Source organism: Odocoileus virginianus, chromosome 2 (assembly GCF_023699985.2).
Source record: "Odocoileus virginianus isolate 20LAN1187 ecotype Illinois chromosome 2, Ovbor_1.2, whole genome shotgun sequence".
NCBI classification, from domain to species: Eukaryota; Metazoa; Chordata; class Mammalia; order Artiodactyla; family Cervidae; genus Odocoileus; species Odocoileus virginianus.
In genome coordinates this window covers 64452887-64474803 of record NC_069675.1, presented here as the reverse complement: position 1 = coordinate 64474803, position 21917 = coordinate 64452887, and the positions used below count along the sequence as shown (strand labels likewise).

Genomic DNA, 21917 nt, shown 5'->3' with positions numbered 1-21917 from the left:
AGAACAGTACAGTACAATACAGCTTCCCAAGTAGTACTGGTGGTAAAGAACCCGCCTGCCAATGCAGGAGACATAAGAGATGCAAGTTGGATCCCTGGGTGGGGAAAATCCCCTGGAGGAGGACCTGGCAACCCACTTCAGTACTCTTGCCTAGAGAATCCCATAGACAGAGGAGCCTGAGGGGCTGTGGTCCATAGGGTGACAAAGAGTCAGACCCAACTGAAGCAGATTAGCATGCATGTTCATACAGTACAATACAGTATCAATTTTATTGTTAAGTAGCTTTCAGAAGTTCTTTATAATCATCAAATGCCTGAACACATCTTTGTTGTTTTTCCTAATAAGCTCCCAAATTCACTTTTTTAGGGTCATGAAGAGTAATATGCTAATTTAAAGTTTGTAAACAGCAGTGTCTAGTCTTTAAAGTCTATTTTATATTTTATAAAATCCATTAATTGATAATTTAAAAATTTTGTCCTGCTAATTACTATTCCCTTGCACTGGACCTTTTAAACTGTAATCACTTGACAATGTTTGTTGAATGGAATTGGCACCTGGTTAGGATTCACTGGCATCTATGGCACTGACTATGTGCCATGTACTCTGTAAGACAATGTATGTGCACTGTCTCTTGGGTAAGAGACCTTCTTCTTTACATTTTATGGTCAGTGAAACTTAGGAGCAGAGAGGTTATGTGCCTTAACTAAGGTCATATAACTAGGAAGGAACAGTACCAGAATTTGAATCCAGCTCTTCTAATTCTAAATTGCAATTTCTTTTGATTATACTTACGTTTCAAGAAACATGCTTCACGGCTAATATTTACATTTACATCAGCGTCCTCTACTATGCTTGTTAAATGCAGGTGCTGGGTTCCTCACTGAATCTTTTGGGCCACAGTGTTTGTGTTGGTACCAGGGAAGCCTGGGAGTTTTTATCTTAGGCACCCCAGGTGGTTTTTGTCTATTTTAAAGTTTGAGGATCACAGTAGCATACTAGCTTTTCTGTTATGATGATGTTTTTTAGTTTGTTTTAATTAAGATATAGTTCACATACCATAAAATTTACTCCTTTAGAATGTACACGTTGGTGGGTTTTAATATATTTACAAGGGTGTGCAACCATTACCATTGTCTAATTTCAGAAAATTTCATCTCCCTTCACTACCACCCCAAAAGCTTCATCAAAAATTTCATCACCAAAAAATAAAAAAAATTTCATCACCACCACCCTCAAAAGCCTGTACCCATTAGGGGTCACTTCTCATTCTTCCCTTAGCCCTGCCAACCACCAGTCTACTTTCTGTTGGCTTATTCCAGACATTTCATCTAAATGGGCTTGTATGGTATGTGACCTCTTTCACAAGCAGTGTTTTCAAGGTTCATGTATATTGTAGCATATATCAGTACTGCATTCTTTTTGTGATAACGTCCCATTGTGCAGACATATCACATTTTGTTAATTACTCAGTTAGTGGACATCTGAATTGTTTCTGCTGTAGCTATTATGACTCAGGCTATTGTGAACATTCATGTACTAGGTTTCACATGAGTGCATAGTTTCAGTTCTCTTGGGTACACACCGTGGAGAGGAATTGCTGGGTCATATGGTTACTCTAACTTTTTGAGGAACTGCCAGCCTATTTTCCAAAGGAACTGCACTATTTTACATCTTGCCAGAAACTTACAAGGTTCCAATTTCTTCACACTAACACATGTTTTTTTTCCCCATTTTATTTTTATGTCCTATTGAGTGCAAAGTCTCCAAATGCCTTAGACAGCCTTCTCCAGTGTACCTCTGCTCACAGACAGCCCCTTTTCTGAGCAGAACAAGTATACATCCATGAATATTGTGAGCCTCACATCATACAAAACATAATTCTGTGCAGATAGTGCAGATACAACATGGTCCCTATGCTCATGATGTAAAAGTATTGGTGAGAGCATATAAGTGAAATATTTGAAACTGAAACTTAAAGAAATGAATTGCAAAACTCTATAGAACAAAGTGGTGAAGAGGCTCAAGTCTCTTAGTATGTGGTCGGATAATGGGATCTGGCAGTGGTGATTGGGATCTTCTGGAAAGGTTGAATTTTGAAGGACTGGTGAGATACGGGTGGTCACAGAGAGGCTGAAAAGTATTTCAGCTAGAGAGTAGGGCCTAAGGACTGCCGAGGGGAGGGAACAAGAAGGTGTTTGAAGATGAGGAAGTGGGTGAGAGCCTGGTACCTGGCTAGTTACAGAGCAGGCCAGAGTGACTGCAGGCCACTGCTCTAAGAATGTGATGACACTCCTTTTTTTTTTTTTTAAATACACTTGATTTACAGTGTTGTGTTAGTTTCAGGTGATGACACTTTTTTCCTAGTTGTCTTAACATTGAGTGAAATTCTTGGGCCTCTTAGTGTATATTTCAAAATAAGCAATGGTACCAACATTTTAGGACCTGATCTTTGTCCCTGCCACACGTCTTGAAGAAGAGTTTGCGAGGGGCCAAGAAAAGGGTTGGAGAAGTGTGGCCTGGCTGTATCAGCACTGCTTCTGTGACCTGTATGAGCTCAGATCCCTCTGGAGTCCCATTCCACCCCTCCATGTCAGATGGGGTTCGATTTCATGTGAGAACTCTGGTTCTGTAGCCATGTAACTGGTACCGACCGAGTTGTAAGCTCTGTGAGTGATAAGCATCCTTCATATTTCCAGATGTACAGGACGTGTTTCCATCCCCGTCTTGCTCTCCTCCCTGTAGTCTTTGACTCCTTTGTGACTTTCCCCTGACCTCATGTTCTCCTGGACCCTCAGGCTCCTGGGTTGCTCCTCCCATCACTTGGCCTCAGAGCCTCAGCTTCCTCTGTGCAGCGGAGACAACAGCACCAGCCTTGTTAGGGCCCAGATGGGGCTACAGGAGAACATGTGAGTCAGTGAGCGGGCACATCCTTGGCTCAGAAAATTCTGAGCGGACACCTAGGAAGGTGAGAGCAAAGAAGAGGCCAAGAGGACCACAGAGCATTGTTTTAGAGAGTGCTGCTTGTACATTTTTAAACAAAGTCTTCCTTCATTGTCAGTTTTTCAACATTTATTGGACTAAACAAGGCCTCAGTGGTCATCACTTCACACCCATAAATAGCACCTGGCCAATTTCCGGGTGGCCGGTATATGAGTGCCCCGTGGTGCTGCCTTGAGGTAGTGGAGAAGGTCGCCCATGACGGGAGCCTGAGGCAGAGTTCAGCATCCTGCCTGGCGACACGGTAGGTGGTTGGTCTCAAGCAGCCAGAGCCCAGGCTCTTCCCCCGCTGCTCTGAACAGCCTGTGAGATGTCTCACCAGGGGACGTGGGAGCACACTGGAATCTGAGGGTGAGGCCGGGCCATGAGTGAGTGGCTGCTTTACTCTCTTCCCAGCCTGCCTTAGGCCCTGGCCCTTGCCCCTCCATCACCCATCACTCGGGGCTAGGAACGCAGTAATTGCATTCAGTCAGTATTGAAGACCACCAAGTATGCCTCTGGTTTGCCACTTGTGGTTCAGGAGTCTTTGTTTCCTCTTCTCCTTGACATTGGAAACAAAACGTACATAGGGGCCCCTGGAAGGACACTGTGATTGTTCTAGAGGAGTCCTGTTGCTGTTGATTTTAGTCATTGACTCCTGTGTTTTGTTTTTTTTTTTTTTTATAATGCTTTCCCAAACTCCCCAAATCTTTAAGTGCCATCTAGATGCTTTTGCTGGCCTGTTAGATTCTGTTGATTTCTACTACTGTGTGCTTGGCGGGCAGTCACATCTGCCTGCTGCAGTGCCAGCTTGCTAGGCAGCAGTGAGAAGTCCCCTGGACCTCCTGTTGCCCTGGCTCTGTCATTGCGTCACAAGGCCTTGGCCTGTCTGCACTCCCTACCACGCAGTGTCCAGAGCCAAGAAGTTCTTTCTTCTCCTCTTGGTCAGAGAACGTGCCCGTGGCCAGTCTCTTGGTTGCTTCTGTGTGACCCGAGTTTCCACGTGATGAGGAGGCGCCCTTGGGAGTAAGTCCATGGGACACAGGAAGGAGCACAGAGCAGGCCAGCTGTGGACCCCCGTGCTGAGCCAGTGCCACCCTGTGGGGAACTGAGAAGGCCCCTCTTGCCCTGCCCACCACGTGTGTGGTCTTTCTTTCAAATTCCAGAAAGGAAATAAGCTGACAGCAGTCCCTGTCCTTGAGCAGCATGTGTTCTAAAAAATAACCGAAACAGAAGTTCTGGTCTTTACTGAATGTTTCTCCTCAAATACATTATTTTACATTTTCATTATTTCCTCCCTGTTTTAAATTGTCTCTCTGAGGATTGATAGAGATCTTCATTGCAAATAGTAGAATTGTGTTCCTGGGAAGGTCACATAAGTCAGCGCTTTCCTTTTACCAACAGGGAATCCTCTGCTCAGAAAGGCTGTGACCTGCACAGCAAACTCATTGATCAGACCAGAACAAAGGCCAAGGTTTTTGATCCTCAAGGTGGTTTCTGTTTGTTTGGTTTTTGCTATATTTTACCATGCTGTTTGCCCAAGCATTTAAGAAAGGGGATAGAAGGGTTAGGCCTTAGTAAGTACATTCTAGGTTGAAAAAGTATTGAATGTCTTCTCATCTGTCAGAAATGAGATTTTAGATCTCATGAAGTACAGTAGGATGAAGATTCTTGTCCTATTTTTGGAATCACAGGTTGGAAAACCAGCATTCACCGAGTGCTCCACAATTTCCAGTGGTAATAAACTCTGGCAGAAATGCCTGGATGCTGTTTTGTTTGGTATATCAAGATGAAGAGGTCAGGAGGAGGTGGCTTTCTAGATGTTTTATTTGAAGCTGTGAGCAGAGTTCAGGAGTGACAGCTTTAATAATCCTCTCAGGCTGATTGTGGAATAAGGTCAGTAGCTTAAACGCTCAACAAGCTTCTAGATGGGAGGTTGTGAGCAATGGTAACCAGCGTTCACCTGACTTCCTAAAGGACATGGCCACAAACAAAGTCACCACGCAGGTTCTCTGAAGCTTCCAGACGCCGGTGTATGACCCTCCAGTTGGTTGTCGCCCTTCCTCACTGAATCCCTCTCGGCCCCGGTCATCTCACACTTGGACAGTCGTCCCTGCCCTCATTGTCTCCCTTCTGTCATGTCAGTGCAGCCAGGGAGGGTGCAGTCCCTGCGGTGTGGCAGCCTGAGCCCAAGTGCCCTCGCAGCCTTGTGACCTCTGCCTACACTCCGTCCTCTCACGTGTCAGGCGGGACAGTGAGGCCTTGGAAGAATGTCATGAAATACGTGGGGCAGCGCTGGGCCCCACTTAGTAAGTGCTGCCAGCTGCTGACACCATTTTGTTACTCTCATCCCCCCATGCCTTCCTGTTCTTGGTTCCACTTAACCTGCGTCTTGCACTTTCTTCAAGGCCCAGCTTTATCTTGTCTCCTCATTCATGAGAGTGCTAGCCCATCGTATGTCTGGTCCCATGTTTTTAGTTTTCCAATCCCCAGGACGGTGCTGCCCCAGCCACAGAGGCCTGTCTCTGCTTCAGTCTCCTTCAGTCTCCCTACAGGTGCTCTCACCACTGCGCCTTCCTGCTGGCCGATCTCTAATGAGAATGCTCATCCCCCAGATTGTTCATGGTGGCTCCCCTCACAAGAGTGACCTTGCCTGAATGTGCTGTTTACAGTGGCATCCATCTTAAATGACATATATTTAAGCTGCTGAGGTTTTTTTCTGCAATATTTATCAGTACCAGGCAATTATACTTTTTTTTTTTTAAATCATCAGCTGGACCCTAAGCTCCAGTCACAGCCTTATTTGCAGAATTTAGAAAAGTACTTGGCACCTAATAGGTGGTAGTAGGAATTCAAATGTATTTCTCTAATAAAGGAATGATCTTACATGTGCACAGGGAGACTTATAGTGTGCTTTCATGGTCATTCTCTTCCTTGTTTCATAAGAACAGTAATAGAATTATTACCAGCTTTACTTTACAGATAAGAAACCTGCCCAAAGAGGTTTAAAGGTTTATTCAAGGCCAAACATCTGAAATAGTCCCCAAGGTCTTCTGAACCCCAAGTCCAACGTGGTTGCCGCACATTGTGCTCTGTGCTAAGTGTTTTGTTAGTGACGGTGCTGGCGATGATGGAGGGCAGCAGCCGCCTGCGTTTGGAGGTTGTCACTGGTGTCACAGGTCACAGAGACAGACGGCGAGGGGCCGGAGCTGTGGCTGCTGCCAGGCGATTTCACCTCTGTAGTAATCTCACCTGATCCTCCCCACAGAATTTCACGGTGGCCAAAGCAGGAATTACTGTTCTCATCTGCATCAATAGTTCTTTGATATTTCTCAGGCTTTCACTCCAGTGATATCTCTGGTTCTCTTGTCTGTTTTTGAACACACCCTTAATTTCTAACTGGTTTTCCTATGAATATAGTTCTATACAGTGGCATCTTTGTGGGAGGGAGGGAGGCAGGGTGGGGACCAGGTTAAATGTAGCATAATTCCTGAGTTCCGTCAGTCAAACTAACCAGAAATACAAACCAGGTTTTTAAGGTCTGGGTAGAAAACAAAACAAAACCTCGTTGTGCATCCTCTTTATTCTGTCCATTGTCTACCCTCCTCAACACTGATTCTGGTCCCTGGAATGCCCTTGTTTGTGTTTTGATATGAGTTGACTGTTCCGTTTTCTAGATTGTATATTCTAGGATTAGAAGTATAGCATTTGATTTGGGAAGGGACTACTCACATCCAGTAGGAGAAGCATGGTTTCATATGATCCCTGTAGGGTGGCAGAGGCCAGCAAGGAGGGTTGTTGCCGGCAGACACTGAATAAAGGAGTTAGAGGTCCCTTATGTGTGTAAAATATTGGGCTGGGTATTGTAAGGGACACATGGGCAGAATATAATTATAGACCAGAGGTGTTGATTTCTCTTCAAAGGGCCAAAGAATAAATTTTTAGGCTCGTCAGCTTTATAGGCTCTGTCTCAACTGCTTGACCCTGCTGTTGGAGCGCAAAAACAGCCATAGACAAGAGGCCAAGTAACCTATGGGCATGGCTTGGTTTGGCCAGGTCTCACTTTGTCAATCCTTTCTAGCGGTAAGTTCTGTAAATTTTTGTAGGGTGGCCAGGGAGTGTTTTCCTGAGGACTTTGACTTGAGCAAGGCCTTGAAGAATGGCTAGGAGTTGACTAGCAGAGAGGGAGCAATTGAATAAAAAGACAAACTAGTCATTGTAGGAAATGCTTAGGAAACATTGAGCAAATCAGCCTGACTATTGTTTGGACATTTGGTTTCTCATTGACTGGATTCCTATTATAGGGGCATTTCTGAACTTAAAGAATTAAGAAACCCCGTCCTTACGCTTGTATCCAGGACATTGGGTGAGCGTAGTCATCCCTACCAGGTAGGAGGGTGGAAATGGGGGGGGGGCTTTGAGTAATTATTCTGCCTCCTGCCCTGGCAGAAGGGCAATTACCTGTCCTTCTCTAGAGTTAGATTGCCTAGGTGCATTTCCTTGCTTAATCACTGTGAGCCTCATTTTCTATGTCTGTATAATGGGGATTGTTATTATATTGTTACTGTAAGGACTGAATGAGATAATCCATGTAAAGTGATGAGACAATCAGTAAATAGTAGCTTTCTTTTTAAAACCTCTAAATTCCATTGGAAATATTAGTGTTGCCTTGTTGGAATTATTTTAGATTCCTGAAGTGAGTATATGTTCAGGATAGCTTAACTGTTTCACTTTGTATAAATAGATTAATCTGATGAGCATTATAAAAAGCTGTAGATGGTAGAAATATTTGCCTGATTCAGTCTTGTCTTTGGGGAACAAGTCTCTCCTAAGAATTCTTAACCACAAGAGCATATCCACCCAAGTTTATGGTCATAGTTCACACTGCTTGGGTGGCTAAAAACCCCAAGGTCAAAACTGTAGTGCCTACAGTTTTGTGAAGTGATTGTAGGTTATTAGTTCCCTAGGTGCAGAAGTATGTTATTCCTGGAGGAATAATAGACCTTAAACTCAGGCCTCTTAAGGCTTCCCACAGATGAATTCCAAGGAACACAAATTAACAACAACAATGACAAAACCTCTCACAATAATATATCATGAGTGATACTCAGTTGGAATAAGGAATAATAAACTGTAGAGTCAGTTTTCAAAGACTTTAGGTATTATATTTATAAAATGCAGACTATAAACATTTTTATAATATATAATCCTAGAAAAATTAAACGAAAGTATAGAAACAAGAGACATCATAATTGACAAGATATTTTTAAAAGAACTACTAGTAGTAGGGTCCTGGGTATTTGGTGGCTTCTGTCTTATTTCCGATAGCCTCTCTCTGTCTCTCTCTCTCTCTCACACACACACACACAAACACACACACACACAGTGTCATGTATATTTCCCCTTTTCAGCTGATTCCATTCAACAAACATTTTCTATTCCACGCACTATGTTAGGCATTGGTAGAGAAGATGACAAGTCTCTTTGCTTGTCCTTAAGGAGCTTCTAGTCTATTCTTACCTTTGTTTTCCAAAGGCGATCAGTCTTCGGAAGGCTGAAGACAAAAGATAATTTATTGACCTAACAAGATTTTTTTGGCTACCATTTTACTGCCCACACATAGCCAGGTCTGTCCTCCAGCACACCAGTCAGCTCAGTTCACCTCTGCCAAAAATTAATGCACCTTGAGTACAGTAGTGCCCATGTTTTGGAGTTGTTATATCTTTGGTAGACTCCTTTGACACCAAGAATTTCTCTAGATTCTGGTCTTTGGAAGCTCACTCCTACCCAGAACTCCTAACTCACTGCCCAGAGAATACACCTACAAAAATAGAAGGATGGTACTTTGAGAACTGTGCATTTGCCCACAGGCCTTTAATCACTTTGAGAAATAACTAAAATATAGGAAATATTTATTAGTTCAGAAAATCCTAACCTACCATGGTAAAGAAACTGATCTGTATATTTAGAAGGTCTGAATGAAATCACTGATACCAGGAAGAACCAAGTACTGAAGGAATGTAGGGAAAGGCTGACATTTTTCTGAGGACGGCTTCAAGGAAGAAATGGCATTTGAACTAGAGTGGTTCAGACAGTAAACAATCTGTCTGCAATGTGGGAGACCCAGGTTCAATCCCTGGGTTAGGAAGATCCCCTGGAGAAGGGGATTGCTACCCACTCCCATATTCTTGCCTGGAGAATCCCATGGACAGAGGAGCTTGGTGGGCTTTTAATCGATGGGGTCGCAGAGTCAATCACGACTGAGCTACTAACAGTTTCCCTTTCACTTTTGAAAGGTGAATGGGATTTTGATAGTTGGGTAAGGAGCTGGTAATCATCGGAAGCACTCTAGACTGAAAAAAAGGCAGGAGAAAAGATACAGTCTTGAAAGTACTGTAGGAGGACTGTTTCTGCAAAGATGAGAAGTATGGCTAGAAATCTAGAAAAATGGAACTCTTTGCTTTCCCACTGTGGAATTTCCTCTTCAGCACTCTGCCTCCCACTCTGATTTTCCCCTGTTACTGTGCATCTTTTTATATTTCACTTGGAATGACCCCTGTTGATATACTTGGAGGAGAATAACTTTCCTATGCACATTAATGAGATTATCAGAAATAAAACCTTTATGTGTAATGTACACCAAATTTTCAGACCAGTATTAAATGATATCTTGGAATGGGCGGTTGCACAATGTTTTTCAGGTTGAGAATATTCTCTTGCATGACCGAGGCCACTATGTCCTGTGTGACTTTGGAAGTGCTACCAACAAATTCCAGAATCCACAGACGGAAGGAGTCAATGCAGTAGAAGATGAGATTAAGAAGTAAGCTTTTCCTCCTTTCTCTGAGTTTTATCCATTATCGGATCAGCAGTTTTACTTTCAACTTATGATTGAGAGGGTCAGGGTGAAAAGACAGTGGTGCCAGTCAGTTGCTCCTCATCTCAGAACATCAAATTGGTGGTTGGGTTGTTTGATTTTTAGGTGGAGGATAGGGAGGGGATTCACAGTCATTGATCAGTGGAGTAAAACGAAGGAATTTTATAGCACTTTATCAATGGTCCTATGGTACATAGATCTTTTTATTTTCATCCCAGAGCCCTTAAAAAGGTGCACACACCATGGAAGTACGTGATGTCTTTCAGTGGGATCACAGCAGCTGTGATATTACCAGTCAGTTGGTTGTGCTTTTTACTGAACCCTAAATTGGTGTTTATTTCTTCCTGCTCATAAGGAGCTAACCTGCAATTTAGTGGAATTAATGGTGAGTAGGGCTATCAAAGTCTCTACAGACATTGAATCACTGACTTCCATGAGAAACAGCTTCTTTAGATTTGTTACTCCAGTAAGAACTTGGGCCGTTTTCCCCTGTTGTCCAGAGTGTTAGATTTTTCCGAGGCAGCAGCACTGACCATTACTGCTAACAAATCAGCAGTGTAGAGTGCACCGGTATCCTGATCCTTTCCTGCTTCACCTTTGGCAACCCAGCCTGGGGCAGGAGGACTTCTGGTCCAAGGCCCTGATGGGCATCTGAGCCACAGAGCCCTCTGGGCTCGAGGCTCAAGCAGCACAAATTGCAGGCTTGTTATCACTAACTCTCACTTTGAAGATAAAATTCCACTTCTCTTTTCTTGAGCCAGAGAAGAGAGAAAGCTATTCTCTCAGCCCTATTCCATCAGCAAACATCCATCCACCTCCGGGCCCACTTCCTGCCTAGCCAGGGCCCATTTTCTATCCTGAGTGTCCCAGCCAGTGTCACATCTCTGTGTCGAGTTGCATCTAAGAAGATTACTGTATATTTTAAAAAACAAACCAGCCAAATATAGTGTCAGACAATAAGGATTTATAGGAGACAGTTTTGTTATTTAGGGACCCATGGAAAGTTGCTTTTAGGGTTTACTTAAAGCCTTAGTGTCTGCATCCACCTGTCTTAGAGAGGGAAGACGGCGGCCTGAGGGCGTGGTGTGTGCCATGACAGCTCTTCATTCCACCTGCACTCAACGTCCCGTGCTCTCTTCTCCCGAGTGCTCCCAGGGAACTTGACTCTACTAATACATATATTTTTTAAAAAGTATTCTGCTACCCCTGGTTTTAAATTATAGCACTGACATATTTAACAAAAAATTAATCTCTTGATTGTAGGTACACAACGCTGTCCTATCGCGCACCAGAGATGGTCAACCTGTACAGTGGCAAGGTCATCACTACAAAGGCAGACATTTGGGTAGGTGTCAACTAACCTATCCGCATCTCAGATGTCAGTAGTCTTGGCTGTAAACTCCCCAGCCTCATCCAGACAGTGCCGTAGCCAGAGTGGCCACTGTACCGCATCCCTGCCTACTTACCCCTCAGGGTTATTCTTGCCTCGAGGTGATCAGCCACTGCTTCTTGAAGCCTGTCAAAGACCATGACTTCAGACCTCTGGGAAAGTTATTCAGGTCACCTACCCATTACTTAGGTGGTTTTCACATGTGTTACTAGTTCTCAAGGGCAGAACCAGCAGAATACTTGTTCTCTTTTGAAGCACAATTGGGTAATGATGGTAGAAATAATCTGACAGGTAAATAGTGATGTTGGATTCTAAATTCAAGTTTCGAATAGGTTAATAATGCCTAGTGTTTAGATCGGCTAGTAAATGTGGATGGTGCCAGTATCTCTCAGTAGTCCCATTTTCAATTATGGTAAATAAACCTCTAGTAGCACTCCTCTTCTCTTATTTTTCAGGCTCTGGGATGTTTGTTGTATAAATTATGTTACTTCACTTTGCCATTTGGGGAGAGTCAAGTGGCAATTTGTGATGGAAACTTCACAATTCCTGATAACTCTCGATATTCCCAAGACATGCACTGCCTAATTAGTAAGTATTTTAAGGTTCTGGTTTCATATTTTTACTTCTGATCTCTAGAAATGGAATGGAAGATAAAGGGGTTAGATTCCAGGAGTGATGAGTTGGATGGAAAAATAAAGAAATCAATTGATAATGGTTGGTTGCTCAAAGATCATGTAACAGTGTTGAGTTAGAGTTATGAATCTTTTTGCCACTTGGTTTCACACCTGGGCTGGCCACCCAAGCAGAAATCCTTACTGGGCTTTGAGCATTGCAAAACATTGCTCTGCTCTCTTGGAGTCTGAAAGCTCCGGTATCAGAGGAGTCCAGCTGACTCAGATCAAGATAAGAAATTCATCTTTGCAAAACTGGAAGCAACTCAAATTAAAATGATGGCAATGCATTGGCTGAAGTGAATTCATAATTGAGACTATACCTCAGTGGAACTAGTTTTTTCCTCTCATTTAGGTTCATCACTGGATTTTGATAAGAAGCATTTAAACTCAATGTTTTAAAAGATTTTAAGATTCTTCATTCTTTTGTATCTTCATAGTAAGCATATGAACTAATGTTCATTAATAAGATGGCAGAGTAAGTAATCTTTACTCAAACCCCTGTACTGGAATGCTGAACTAACAGATTTTTATTATATTTTTACTTTGGTCAAGACGTTCAGTATCTATATTTTAACAGTCACAGACTGTAAATCCTAAATGGGGATGCGCTGGAGAAAATAGACGAAGCCAGTGTGAGTGGAGCATCTGACATTTGTTGAAGGCCTACTTGTACCTCATTTAATTCTTAAAACCCTATATAGTAAATATAATTATAGCTATTATACAAACAAGGAAACAGCACCTTAACAAGTATAGGTATTGTACACAAGTTAAGATAGTTTTAGCTTCTAAGTGACCACCTGTTCCATTATACCAGTTTTATCAATTAATCTCTTCTGTTTATTAATACAAGAGTAGGGCAATATTTGAAGAAATGGAGTATGGTATTTAATGGTTGTTGGATTGTTTTCAGGGGTAAAGCATTATATCTGTGCTAAAATGGCAGCTATATAAATGAGCTTGGAAAGAAATATGGGAAAATGGCGAAATTTGTTGCTAGAATGACAGTATTTTTTGATAATTTTTTTTTTTTTACTTCTGTGCAACAAATTTGTATTAGGAAAAACAACTGTTTATGAATGTGTATACTATGGCATCTTTCCTACACTCTGATCTATTTCACTTTACAAACTTTTGGAAGAGTCCACTGTCATCCTAACTCATATGTCTAAAAGTACATTTCCATCATTCCCCACTCCGTACCCTTTCATTTCCAGCACAAGGTTCCCCCTCTTTTCAGTTTCTGTCAGGGGTGTCACCATTCAAGCCTCGATGACTGAAATGTGACATTTTCTTTGGATCTGGCCAGCAAGAAAAAAAGAGAGTCATTCATTTCCTAAGTGGCACTCATGCTTTCTTTGAAGTTTCTCCTGTTTTCATGACATTCTCTCTGTTCTCATCACTGCCACCATAATACATTCCAACCTTGTCAGCTCATGCGTGTACTGGTAAACTGGCTACCAGCCTCTCCCCTCCTCCCATCTGTCCAGTGCACCTCACTATGAGATTAATCTTATAAAATGTCACCCTATCACATCCCTATTCAGTAAACCTCATGCTTGCCAATGGTCCCACATATTCTGGTTGCATTCTCCCCACCTTATTTCCCTTTATTCTCTGACGAGGAAGCCTCTGCCCTGTCCTCTTGGCTCATCTAGTCCTTGCAGCAAAGCGTTCTCTTGCCTTTCTCCCAGTCCATTTTTGCTCAGACTGTTTTCTTACCTGGAATTCTTTTTTTCTGTGTTTCCCCTGACTCACTAAATTTTTTCCTGTCTTCAAGGACCAGCTCAGCTCCTGCCTCTTCTGCAGAGCCCTTCACCAGGACACAGCCTCATCAGTCTTTTCTCAACTTAATGTCCAAACCACTCATTTGATTACTTAAGCAATGCATTGCCTTACATTGCTGTTTGTATGTGTGTGTGTGTGTGTATCTTCTCAATATTTTTTTTTTTTGCCCCGGGGATTTTTCCAGCTTCAGAAAGGGCAAAAGCTTAAAGGACTGGAGACAGACACGTGATCTATAGATCATGGTAAAAGTAGAGATGTATTGTTATCTTGCAATTTCTTTTAGATGGAAAACCAGCTAATACCTCCAACAAAAGAATAATAAGTAAACTCTTGAAATTTGAGTTTACATTATAATTATTAAGAACAGTCATTTGAAAAAAAAAAAAAAAGAACAGTCATTTGTCTAGCTGACAGTATGAAAGGAGGCCAGAATTTCCTAGGAACCAGAAGATGAATGTGTTAACTTCCACACTGAGAACTTGAGTCCCTGTTGTGCAGTGCACAGAACTTTAACTTAAAGTATTTTTGTTACAATTCAAAAGCATTATTTTCTTGCGGATATTTAAAATTTAGGAAAGTCAGCGCTTCCCTTTCTGAGAGGGGAGGCAGAGGGCTAATTGCCCTCTCTTACTTTTCTGAGAAGTAATTTTAAAACAACAGAATTTTGATAATAGAGAAATTATGCCTCTTAGCCACTGTAATAACTCTTTGGGTATCATTAAACAAGTTCATGTATGTTTATCTTAGGGTATATGTTGGAACCAGACCCTGACAAAAGACCGGATATTTACCAGGTTTCCTACTTCTCATTTAAACTACTCAAGAAAGAATGCCCAATTCCAAATGTACAGGTATGTGAGAGGTACTTTTTAGGGGAAGTAAACATGATTGAATTGTCCTTTAGTGTTCCTGGGGTATTAGTCAGCTGTTTAAAATGAATGTAAGTGTTTCTTGCTTTAGTAAGGGGCATTCAAGCAAAGCTAACTATGAAGCAGTTGCTATAAATAGAATCCAATTTTCCCATAGAATTTAATTATAAACCTGAGGTAATTACACCTACATACACCCAAGCACCCTAGGAATTGAGTTGGACACTTTGGGTGAAGATTGACCAGCCTTAACGCGTCAGCAGTCACAGTTCCCTGAGTCACTGGCCTGTGTGTTTACCTAGAGGAGGTTAGGCAGGCTGCTTCCCAAAGGTAAGGCCCTGGACTTGCCCTGCGCTTGGTGCAACGTGAGCCCGTTGTCCCTTTCTCCTTCATTGTAGTGGAGCTTTCCTGATTTTGCTTCTGTTGCTGACCGGTCTGTAACCTACACTCCTTTTCTTCTGCCCTCCCCACACACTTTGCGGCCCTCAGAAGGTTTTCTGCTCCTAGTCATCCTAAGCTGACGCTCAGTTTTTTGAGTACAGTGCTTGCAGGCATGCTTTTGACAGACTTGGTATATTTTTCATGTCATAGTATGATCCAGCTTTCTTGAGTATTTTACTAATAGACACTGTAATAAATAATTTCTGCTTGGAAATTGTCTTACTAGTTTCTCCATTGATGAACTTCTGATGTCACTACTGGGGTTTGAAGGTGCTGATAAATAACACTTGTCCTTCACTGCCACATTTGGAATCAGATGTGGGAATCATTCAGATGGAGCTCAGCATATTGGCTTCATTACTAATAAAACTGAATCAAAGAATGTTGCTTGACCAGTGAGCCTCCCTATCATTAGCTCTACATGATTGAGCAGTGTCCCTGATTCCTGAGGGACGTGTTCTTTCATAAGGGGGGGAGGGGAGGGTGGCCAGGCCAACTCCCTTTTCTCTCCCAGTCTTATCAATCAAGTAAGCTTCCCTCTCCCTTGGGAGAAGAATGTTTGAGAGGTGGGAGAGAAATGAGGAGAAATTTCCTAGCAGAAGCACCCTCCCCCACACCTGAAAGCATGAATGAAATGGGGGTGCTTCCTAAAGGCTACTTTCATGACCGGTTTTCCATAGTTCAGGTTTCTCAGATTAAAGCAAGGGATACTGGGCACTAACCTAACACAATGTGGTGTCTTTCGCTGTCTCACTTTCTCACTCATGATGTTAAATAACGTGGATTAGAATTGCAAGCGTTCAGATTGGTAACTTGTTTTTAAAAAATAAGTTTTGGGAAGTGGGCCAAAATAAGAGAAGGGAGTCAAAAGGGGCAAACTTCCAGGTATAAAAGAAGTCAGTCCTGCGGATGTAATGTGTAGCATGGTGACTGTACTTACTTAATAATACTGTATTGCATTTGAAGGTTGCCGAGAGAGTTAATCTTAAAAGTTCTCATCACCAGAAAAAAAATTGTATAACTACATGATAGATATTAACTAGACAAAGACTGTGGTGATCATTTTGCGATATTTGCAGATATCAAATCAATGATATTGTATACCTGAAACTAATAGAATGTATATCAGTTACATCTCAATTTTTAAAAAAAATCTGTGATATCCTTTTAAAATTTTCTTTCAATTCTCTAGAACTCTCCCATTCCTACAAAGCTCCCTGAACCAGTGAAAGCCAGTGAGGCAGCTGCAAAGAAGACCCAGCCAAAGGCCAGGTAAGAAATGTCTGAGTGAGCAAGTATCCTACTCCTTGTTGCTCCAGTAGTAGGGGAGGGCGCCTCGTGTTTCACGATTCTTCCACTGCCATGGCCAGAGGCTGTACAGAAAGGGAAAGGAAGCTCTGTCTCCTGCTGGCAGAAACTATTCTTTGGGACTGCCAGTTGGAATACAATAAAATACAGTGATCTACATCCGAAAGAGATTCGAGAGCCCTGTGGCTGTTCTCTTTGCTTGGGAATAGGTGCAGAGAATTCAGAACAGGGCAACAGCAGATCTTAAACATTGCTAGTACAAGACTGTCCTAAACTCCTGTCCTGGCCTTTGCGTAGCCTGGTCCACCACCTTAATCTCCAGGAATTCTTACTTTCTGTGGCTCCAGCGATACTGGGCAAAGACAGGTCAAAAGCATTTGAGTTGTGAAGAGCGAAAAGCCTGTGGATCTTAACTAATCCATATTCTAAGAAGCCTGCCAAGAGAAGAGTCAAGAAGCTAAGATTTTATTGGGGAAATGCCCCTGTGAGAGAAAATAGGGAGGGTGCCGAGGACGCTGGGAGCGCCATCAGAGAGCCTCCCAGCAGTGAGGGAGTGACCCAGAGATGGGGAGTTGAAGATTGGTTCGAAGTGACCTGGACTGCCTGCCTCACAACGTAAGGAAGGTGCGTCGTCGGGGAATCCTGTCCTGTAGGAATGGGCCTGCCTTAATAACCTTGTGGCTAGGATGTGAAGGCTGAGAGCAGCCTCTGGGAAGCATGGCCTCAGAGCACACAGTGCAGTGGATTTCAGGAGCACTAGTGGCTTTCAGCTGTGGTACTTGGTCTTTTACACCCTGGTAGTCGAAGGTCTGCAAGGCGCATCCTCATGGCTGCCATGCCTTCCAAACGGCAGGTTCTCGTGGTGGTCTGGGAAAATGTTTATATCCCACTTTCCTACCACACTCCCATGGCAAGGCACCTTAGCACAAACAGTATCAACAAAGCACCCTATTGGGACTTCCCTGGTGGCTCAGTGGTAAAGAATCTGCAGGAGACACGGGTTCGATCCCTGGTCTAGGAAGATTCCACATGCCTTGGAGCAACTAAGCCCATGCACCCACAACTACTGAGCCTGTGCTCTTGGGCCCACGAGCCTCAACTACCAAAGCCCACATGCCCTAGAGCCCATGAACCACAACAAGAGAAGCCAGTGCAATGAGAAGCCTTCGCTCCACTATGAAGAGTAGCCCTCGCTCGCCGCAACTAGAGAAAGCCCAAGCAGCAACGAAGACCCAGTACCGCCAGAAATAAATAAAATGATACAAAAACAAACAAAGCACCCTAAGTGGAGATGCGTGAATTTTAAGAGAATAGTATGTTTTAAACTTCTGTGTTTTAAAAAATTCTTTTTTTATACATTCTTTATGTTTATAAAAAAACATTTATAAAATGCCTGGGGTTATTTCATATGTGGTTGTTAAATAATAAGACTGGTTTTTAACAAACTTAGCTAACTGCTTCCATGATGTTAGTTTGCAGTCTGTTTATATCTTAGTGAGTCTGCCGTGCTCACTTCTGGGAGTTGCTTTTGGGGCTGATTTTGGTCTTACGGTAATCTTGTACTCGACTCAGGTATGGTATGTACAGAGGCTACAGAGATCCTTTCCCACTAAAGCATATACATTTGTAAGAATTCTATCACCCGCTGACGTTTGACTGGTACTCTCTTGTGTAAAATGGAGAACATAATACCTACATCTTGAGGTAGACATGAACATCGAATCCACCTGTGACTGTCAAACTTTTATAAACTCCATGATGCCCAAACTATTAGTTTGTATGACCCCAGTAGTGCTGAAAGAATATGCAGATCTTACAGCCAAGAGATTTGGGTCTAAATTGCCCAAGATATAATTTGCTGTGATTTCATTTCCATGATCATATTCAGTCCCTAGTGCTGAGAGGTGGGATTTCTTTCAGACTTTATTTTTAAAGTAGCCCCTATTCATGGAGGCATCATATACACCAGATACCGTACTGGGTACTTTACATACATCAAGTGACCTTCTGCCCTTAAATCTGTGAGGTTGTTGCTGTTCTCACTTTACAAGTGAAGATATGGAAAGTGAGACTTGTATGTCAGGTGCCCAGGTCGTCAGTCAGTATGTGGTTAGTGAAAGACCCACAGCTCCAGCATCCTTACTCTCCTCTGCACACGCGGTGGTGTGCCCAGGATCACACAGGGCAGTGTAGAGCCAGATCTCCTGTCTTCAACACTTTATCTTCTTACAACATATTGAGGTCCATACAAACTGACATTTTGAGCACTCTTCAGTTTCTGGAATGGTTTTACAGTTGTTTATACGTTTGATGTTCACATCTGCCTCATAATGTAGATATTATTGTCTCTACTGTATGCCTGGAGGAGGAAATGGCAGCCCAGTATTTTTGCCTGGAGTATCCCATGGAGAGAGGGACCTGGCAAGCTTCAGTCCATAGGGTCTCAAAGAGTCCGGCACAACTGAAGTAACAGCACACACACATACCCCCCACTGTATACATAAGGGACCCCAGGCTAAGAGGTTCAATGCCAAGCCTGTTATCACAGTTAGATAGTGGGGAGCTCGGAGATACAGGTTTGATCCCTGAGTCAGGAAGATCCCCTGGAGAAGGAGGTAGCAACCTTCTCCAGCATTCTTGCATGGAAAAAAAAAATCCTGTTGTCAGAGGAGCCTGGCGGGTTGCAAAGAGTTGGCGGCTGTGCACAAGCATGAGAGTTCAAGTCGAGTTTTCTCTGACAACAGATTCCATTGATTCTCAAAGTATTGCCCTTAGAAGACCAGTACAGAAGTTCTTGGCATTTGGTTTTCTACAGAAGCCTGCTTACCTCCCTCACCCAGGACTTGATCTTTCATACCCCTTTCTCCTCTTTCCCAACATCTATCCCGTTTTCCTCCCTGATTCCTTCCGCAGATTATAGCTTCCCCCAGTGTGGTAGCTTTTGTATTACCAGTTCTACCCCCGGCACGAGAGCAGGAAGCTAGTGAAAAGCCTCAGGGTCCAGAATGGCCCTGTCTTGGAGGTATGTCATGCGGAAGAAGCAGCTGCCTGGCTTCCTATTTTGAATTTTATGGAGGCTATGCCAGACATATTTTGGAAATACTCAACGAAGCTTGTTCATTTTGGCCTTCATCTCAGCTATAACTCCCAGAAGTGTATTTTTTTTTTTTATAATTTTTATTTTTATTAGTTGGAGGCTAATTACTTTACATCATTACAGTAGTTTTTGTTATACATTGAAATGAATTAGCCATGGATTTACATGTATTCCCAGAAGTGTATTTTTAAAGAACAGTTGCTGTGACCTGAGTTAGGTAGCAGCCAGCTGCCTGCACTGCTCAGAATAAGGGGAAGCTACCACCTGGGCTGCAGCACTATTTCAGAGAGCAAGCTGACCACACTCTACTTATTTGGATTAGGTTTGGCAGTGAGTTCCGGAAAGTACAAATGACAGTGACTTATATAAGGTAGATTTTTCGTTTTTCTCTCTCTCTCTCTCTCTCAAGTAAGCAACATCTGGAGGCAAGTAGTCCAGGGCTGGTACAGAGTTCTGTTCGACAAAGCCCTTGGGTACCCAGGCTGCTTTAAGCTCATCACTCTACCATCCTTGTGGTTGTTGCCATGTTCTCGTGGACTGATATGGCAGTTGTGGCCATCCCTCTTCCAAGCAGTAGGATCAGGGAATAACCAAAGAAGAACAGAGACAAAGAGAATGCATGGAGTTTCTTAAAGTTTCCAGAAAGTTCTCCATAACAATCTGTTTGTATCCCATTAGGGATATAAACAGAACTTAGATGCATGGCCATACCTGATTACATGTGAGACTGGGCAATGAGATTTTTACTCTGGGTGACCCTATGCCCAGCTAAAAATTGTTATTACTCTGAAAAAAAAAAAAAAAAACAGTATGTGTATTGAAAGAAGTAGAGTTCCTGTCAGACTCCCCACACCCTTTATCTTGAGTTACTTATTTGTTCCTTCTAGTTGCCTTATTGGATTAACTCAGTTGATGCTTTTTATTGTTGAGAGACCATTTTGACAGCTAGTGCTAATCAATTTTGAGTCCCTCTGCATCTGAAAACCACCTGCTTTGAACCCCCTTTTGCATCATCACAAAGTATATTCTAGGAACTTCTGGTTAACTATTAGGCAAGATGGTCCCAAGATCAAAAAAGTTGGAGAAACACTGCATTCTATATAATGGTCTCTTTGAGGTTTTCTATGCACATTCACACATAAATGTTCTGCTAGTCAGAAATCTGCTCGATCAATATGTTAAAACTTATTTGCCCACTTTTTTTTTTTTCCATAACACATAGTAACCCATAACATCCTGTGAAATATCCTTTGGGAAATGTCAATTAAGTGAATCTGGGTGGTTTCGGTAAATGTGGAGATGAAAGCTTATCCATTATATACGCCATCTACCCCTTCTCCATTTCCCCATACTTTAACAAGAATCCCCCCCCCCTTTTTTTTCTAGACTGACAGATCCCATTCCCACTACCGAGACGTCAATTGCACCTCGCCAGAGGCCTAAAGCTGGGCAGACTCAGCCCAACCCAGGAATCCTCCCCATCCAGCCAGCCCTGACCCCTCGGAAGAGGGCCACGGTTCAGCCCCCACCTCAGGCCCCAGGTCAGTAACAAGATTGTTTGAAACGTGGTACACCTCTTTGTTATCCTGGACAGTAGAGAAGTCTTGGGAAACCTGGTTTTTCCTGGAATGAAATCTAGAGGCACATAAAGAATAATGGTTTTCCTTGGGACTTCCGTGGTGGCTTAGACTGTAAAGAATCTGCCTGCAAAATGGGAGACCTGGGTTTGATCCCTGAGTTGGGAAAATCCCCTGGAGAAGGGAATGGCTACCCACTCCAGTATTCATGCCTGAAGAATTCAATGGACAGAGGACCCCGGAGGGCTATAGTCCATGGGATCGCAAAGAGTTGGACACGACTGATCAACTAACACTTTTCACTTTGGGACTTTCCTGGTGGTCCACTGGTTAAGACTTCACCTTCCAATGTAGGGAGTGCCGGTTTGATTCTTGGCCTGGGAGCTAAGATTCGTATGCCTTGCAGCCAAAAATCCAAAACATAAAACAGTAATAATATTATAACAAATTCAATAAAGACTTTAAAAATAGTTCACATCAAAAAAGAAAATTTTTTTTTTTTTTTTAAAGAAAAGGAATAAAGGTTTTCCTTGAGGAACAGGAGGTGAGCTGCCATTGAAATTGTACATTAAGTGACCAGCCAAAGGGAAGGCTCTCACTGAGTTCTGCAGTGGATCTCCAAGGCCACTGAAGCCTGTTGTCTCTACTTTTTCTAGTCTTGGCCCTTATTTTGTGGGATTGAGCCATCTTACATCTCCTGCATTGGCAGGTGGGTTCTTTACTACTAGCACCACTTGGGAAGCCCATGGTCCATTCATCCCATACCTACCTCTCTACTTCATGTACTTCATATTTTAAAAAAAAAATTTTTTTGACACAGACAAATGATTTCTTTAATGCTATGTCTCCTGAGGTATCTCTCACCTCTTCATGTTTTGACATTCTGTTTCTAATGAGCTGACTGAGTTTATTTTTGTGAA

The 21917-nt window shown here is 42.7% G+C and overlaps 1 protein-coding gene across 11 annotated transcripts in view; it reads left to right on the top strand.

The window, feature by feature from the left end:
* AAK1 (AP2 associated kinase 1) overlaps positions 1-21917 on the top strand; it is a 173285-nt gene that overhangs the window by 95320 nt on the left and 56048 nt on the right. For all 11 annotated transcript variants that reach the window (XM_070480581.1, XM_070480568.1, XM_070480575.1 and 8 more), the window contains exons 6-11: positions 9678-9799; positions 11117-11198; positions 11699-11831; positions 14453-14556; positions 16208-16287; positions 20807-20961. In XM_070480581.1, the coding sequence (XP_070336682.1) occupies positions 9678-9799; positions 11117-11198; positions 11699-11831; positions 14453-14556; positions 16208-16287; positions 20807-20961 (676 nt within the window). The remainder of the gene's footprint in view (positions 1-9677; positions 9800-11116; positions 11199-11698; positions 11832-14452; positions 14557-16207; positions 16288-20806; positions 20962-21917) is intronic.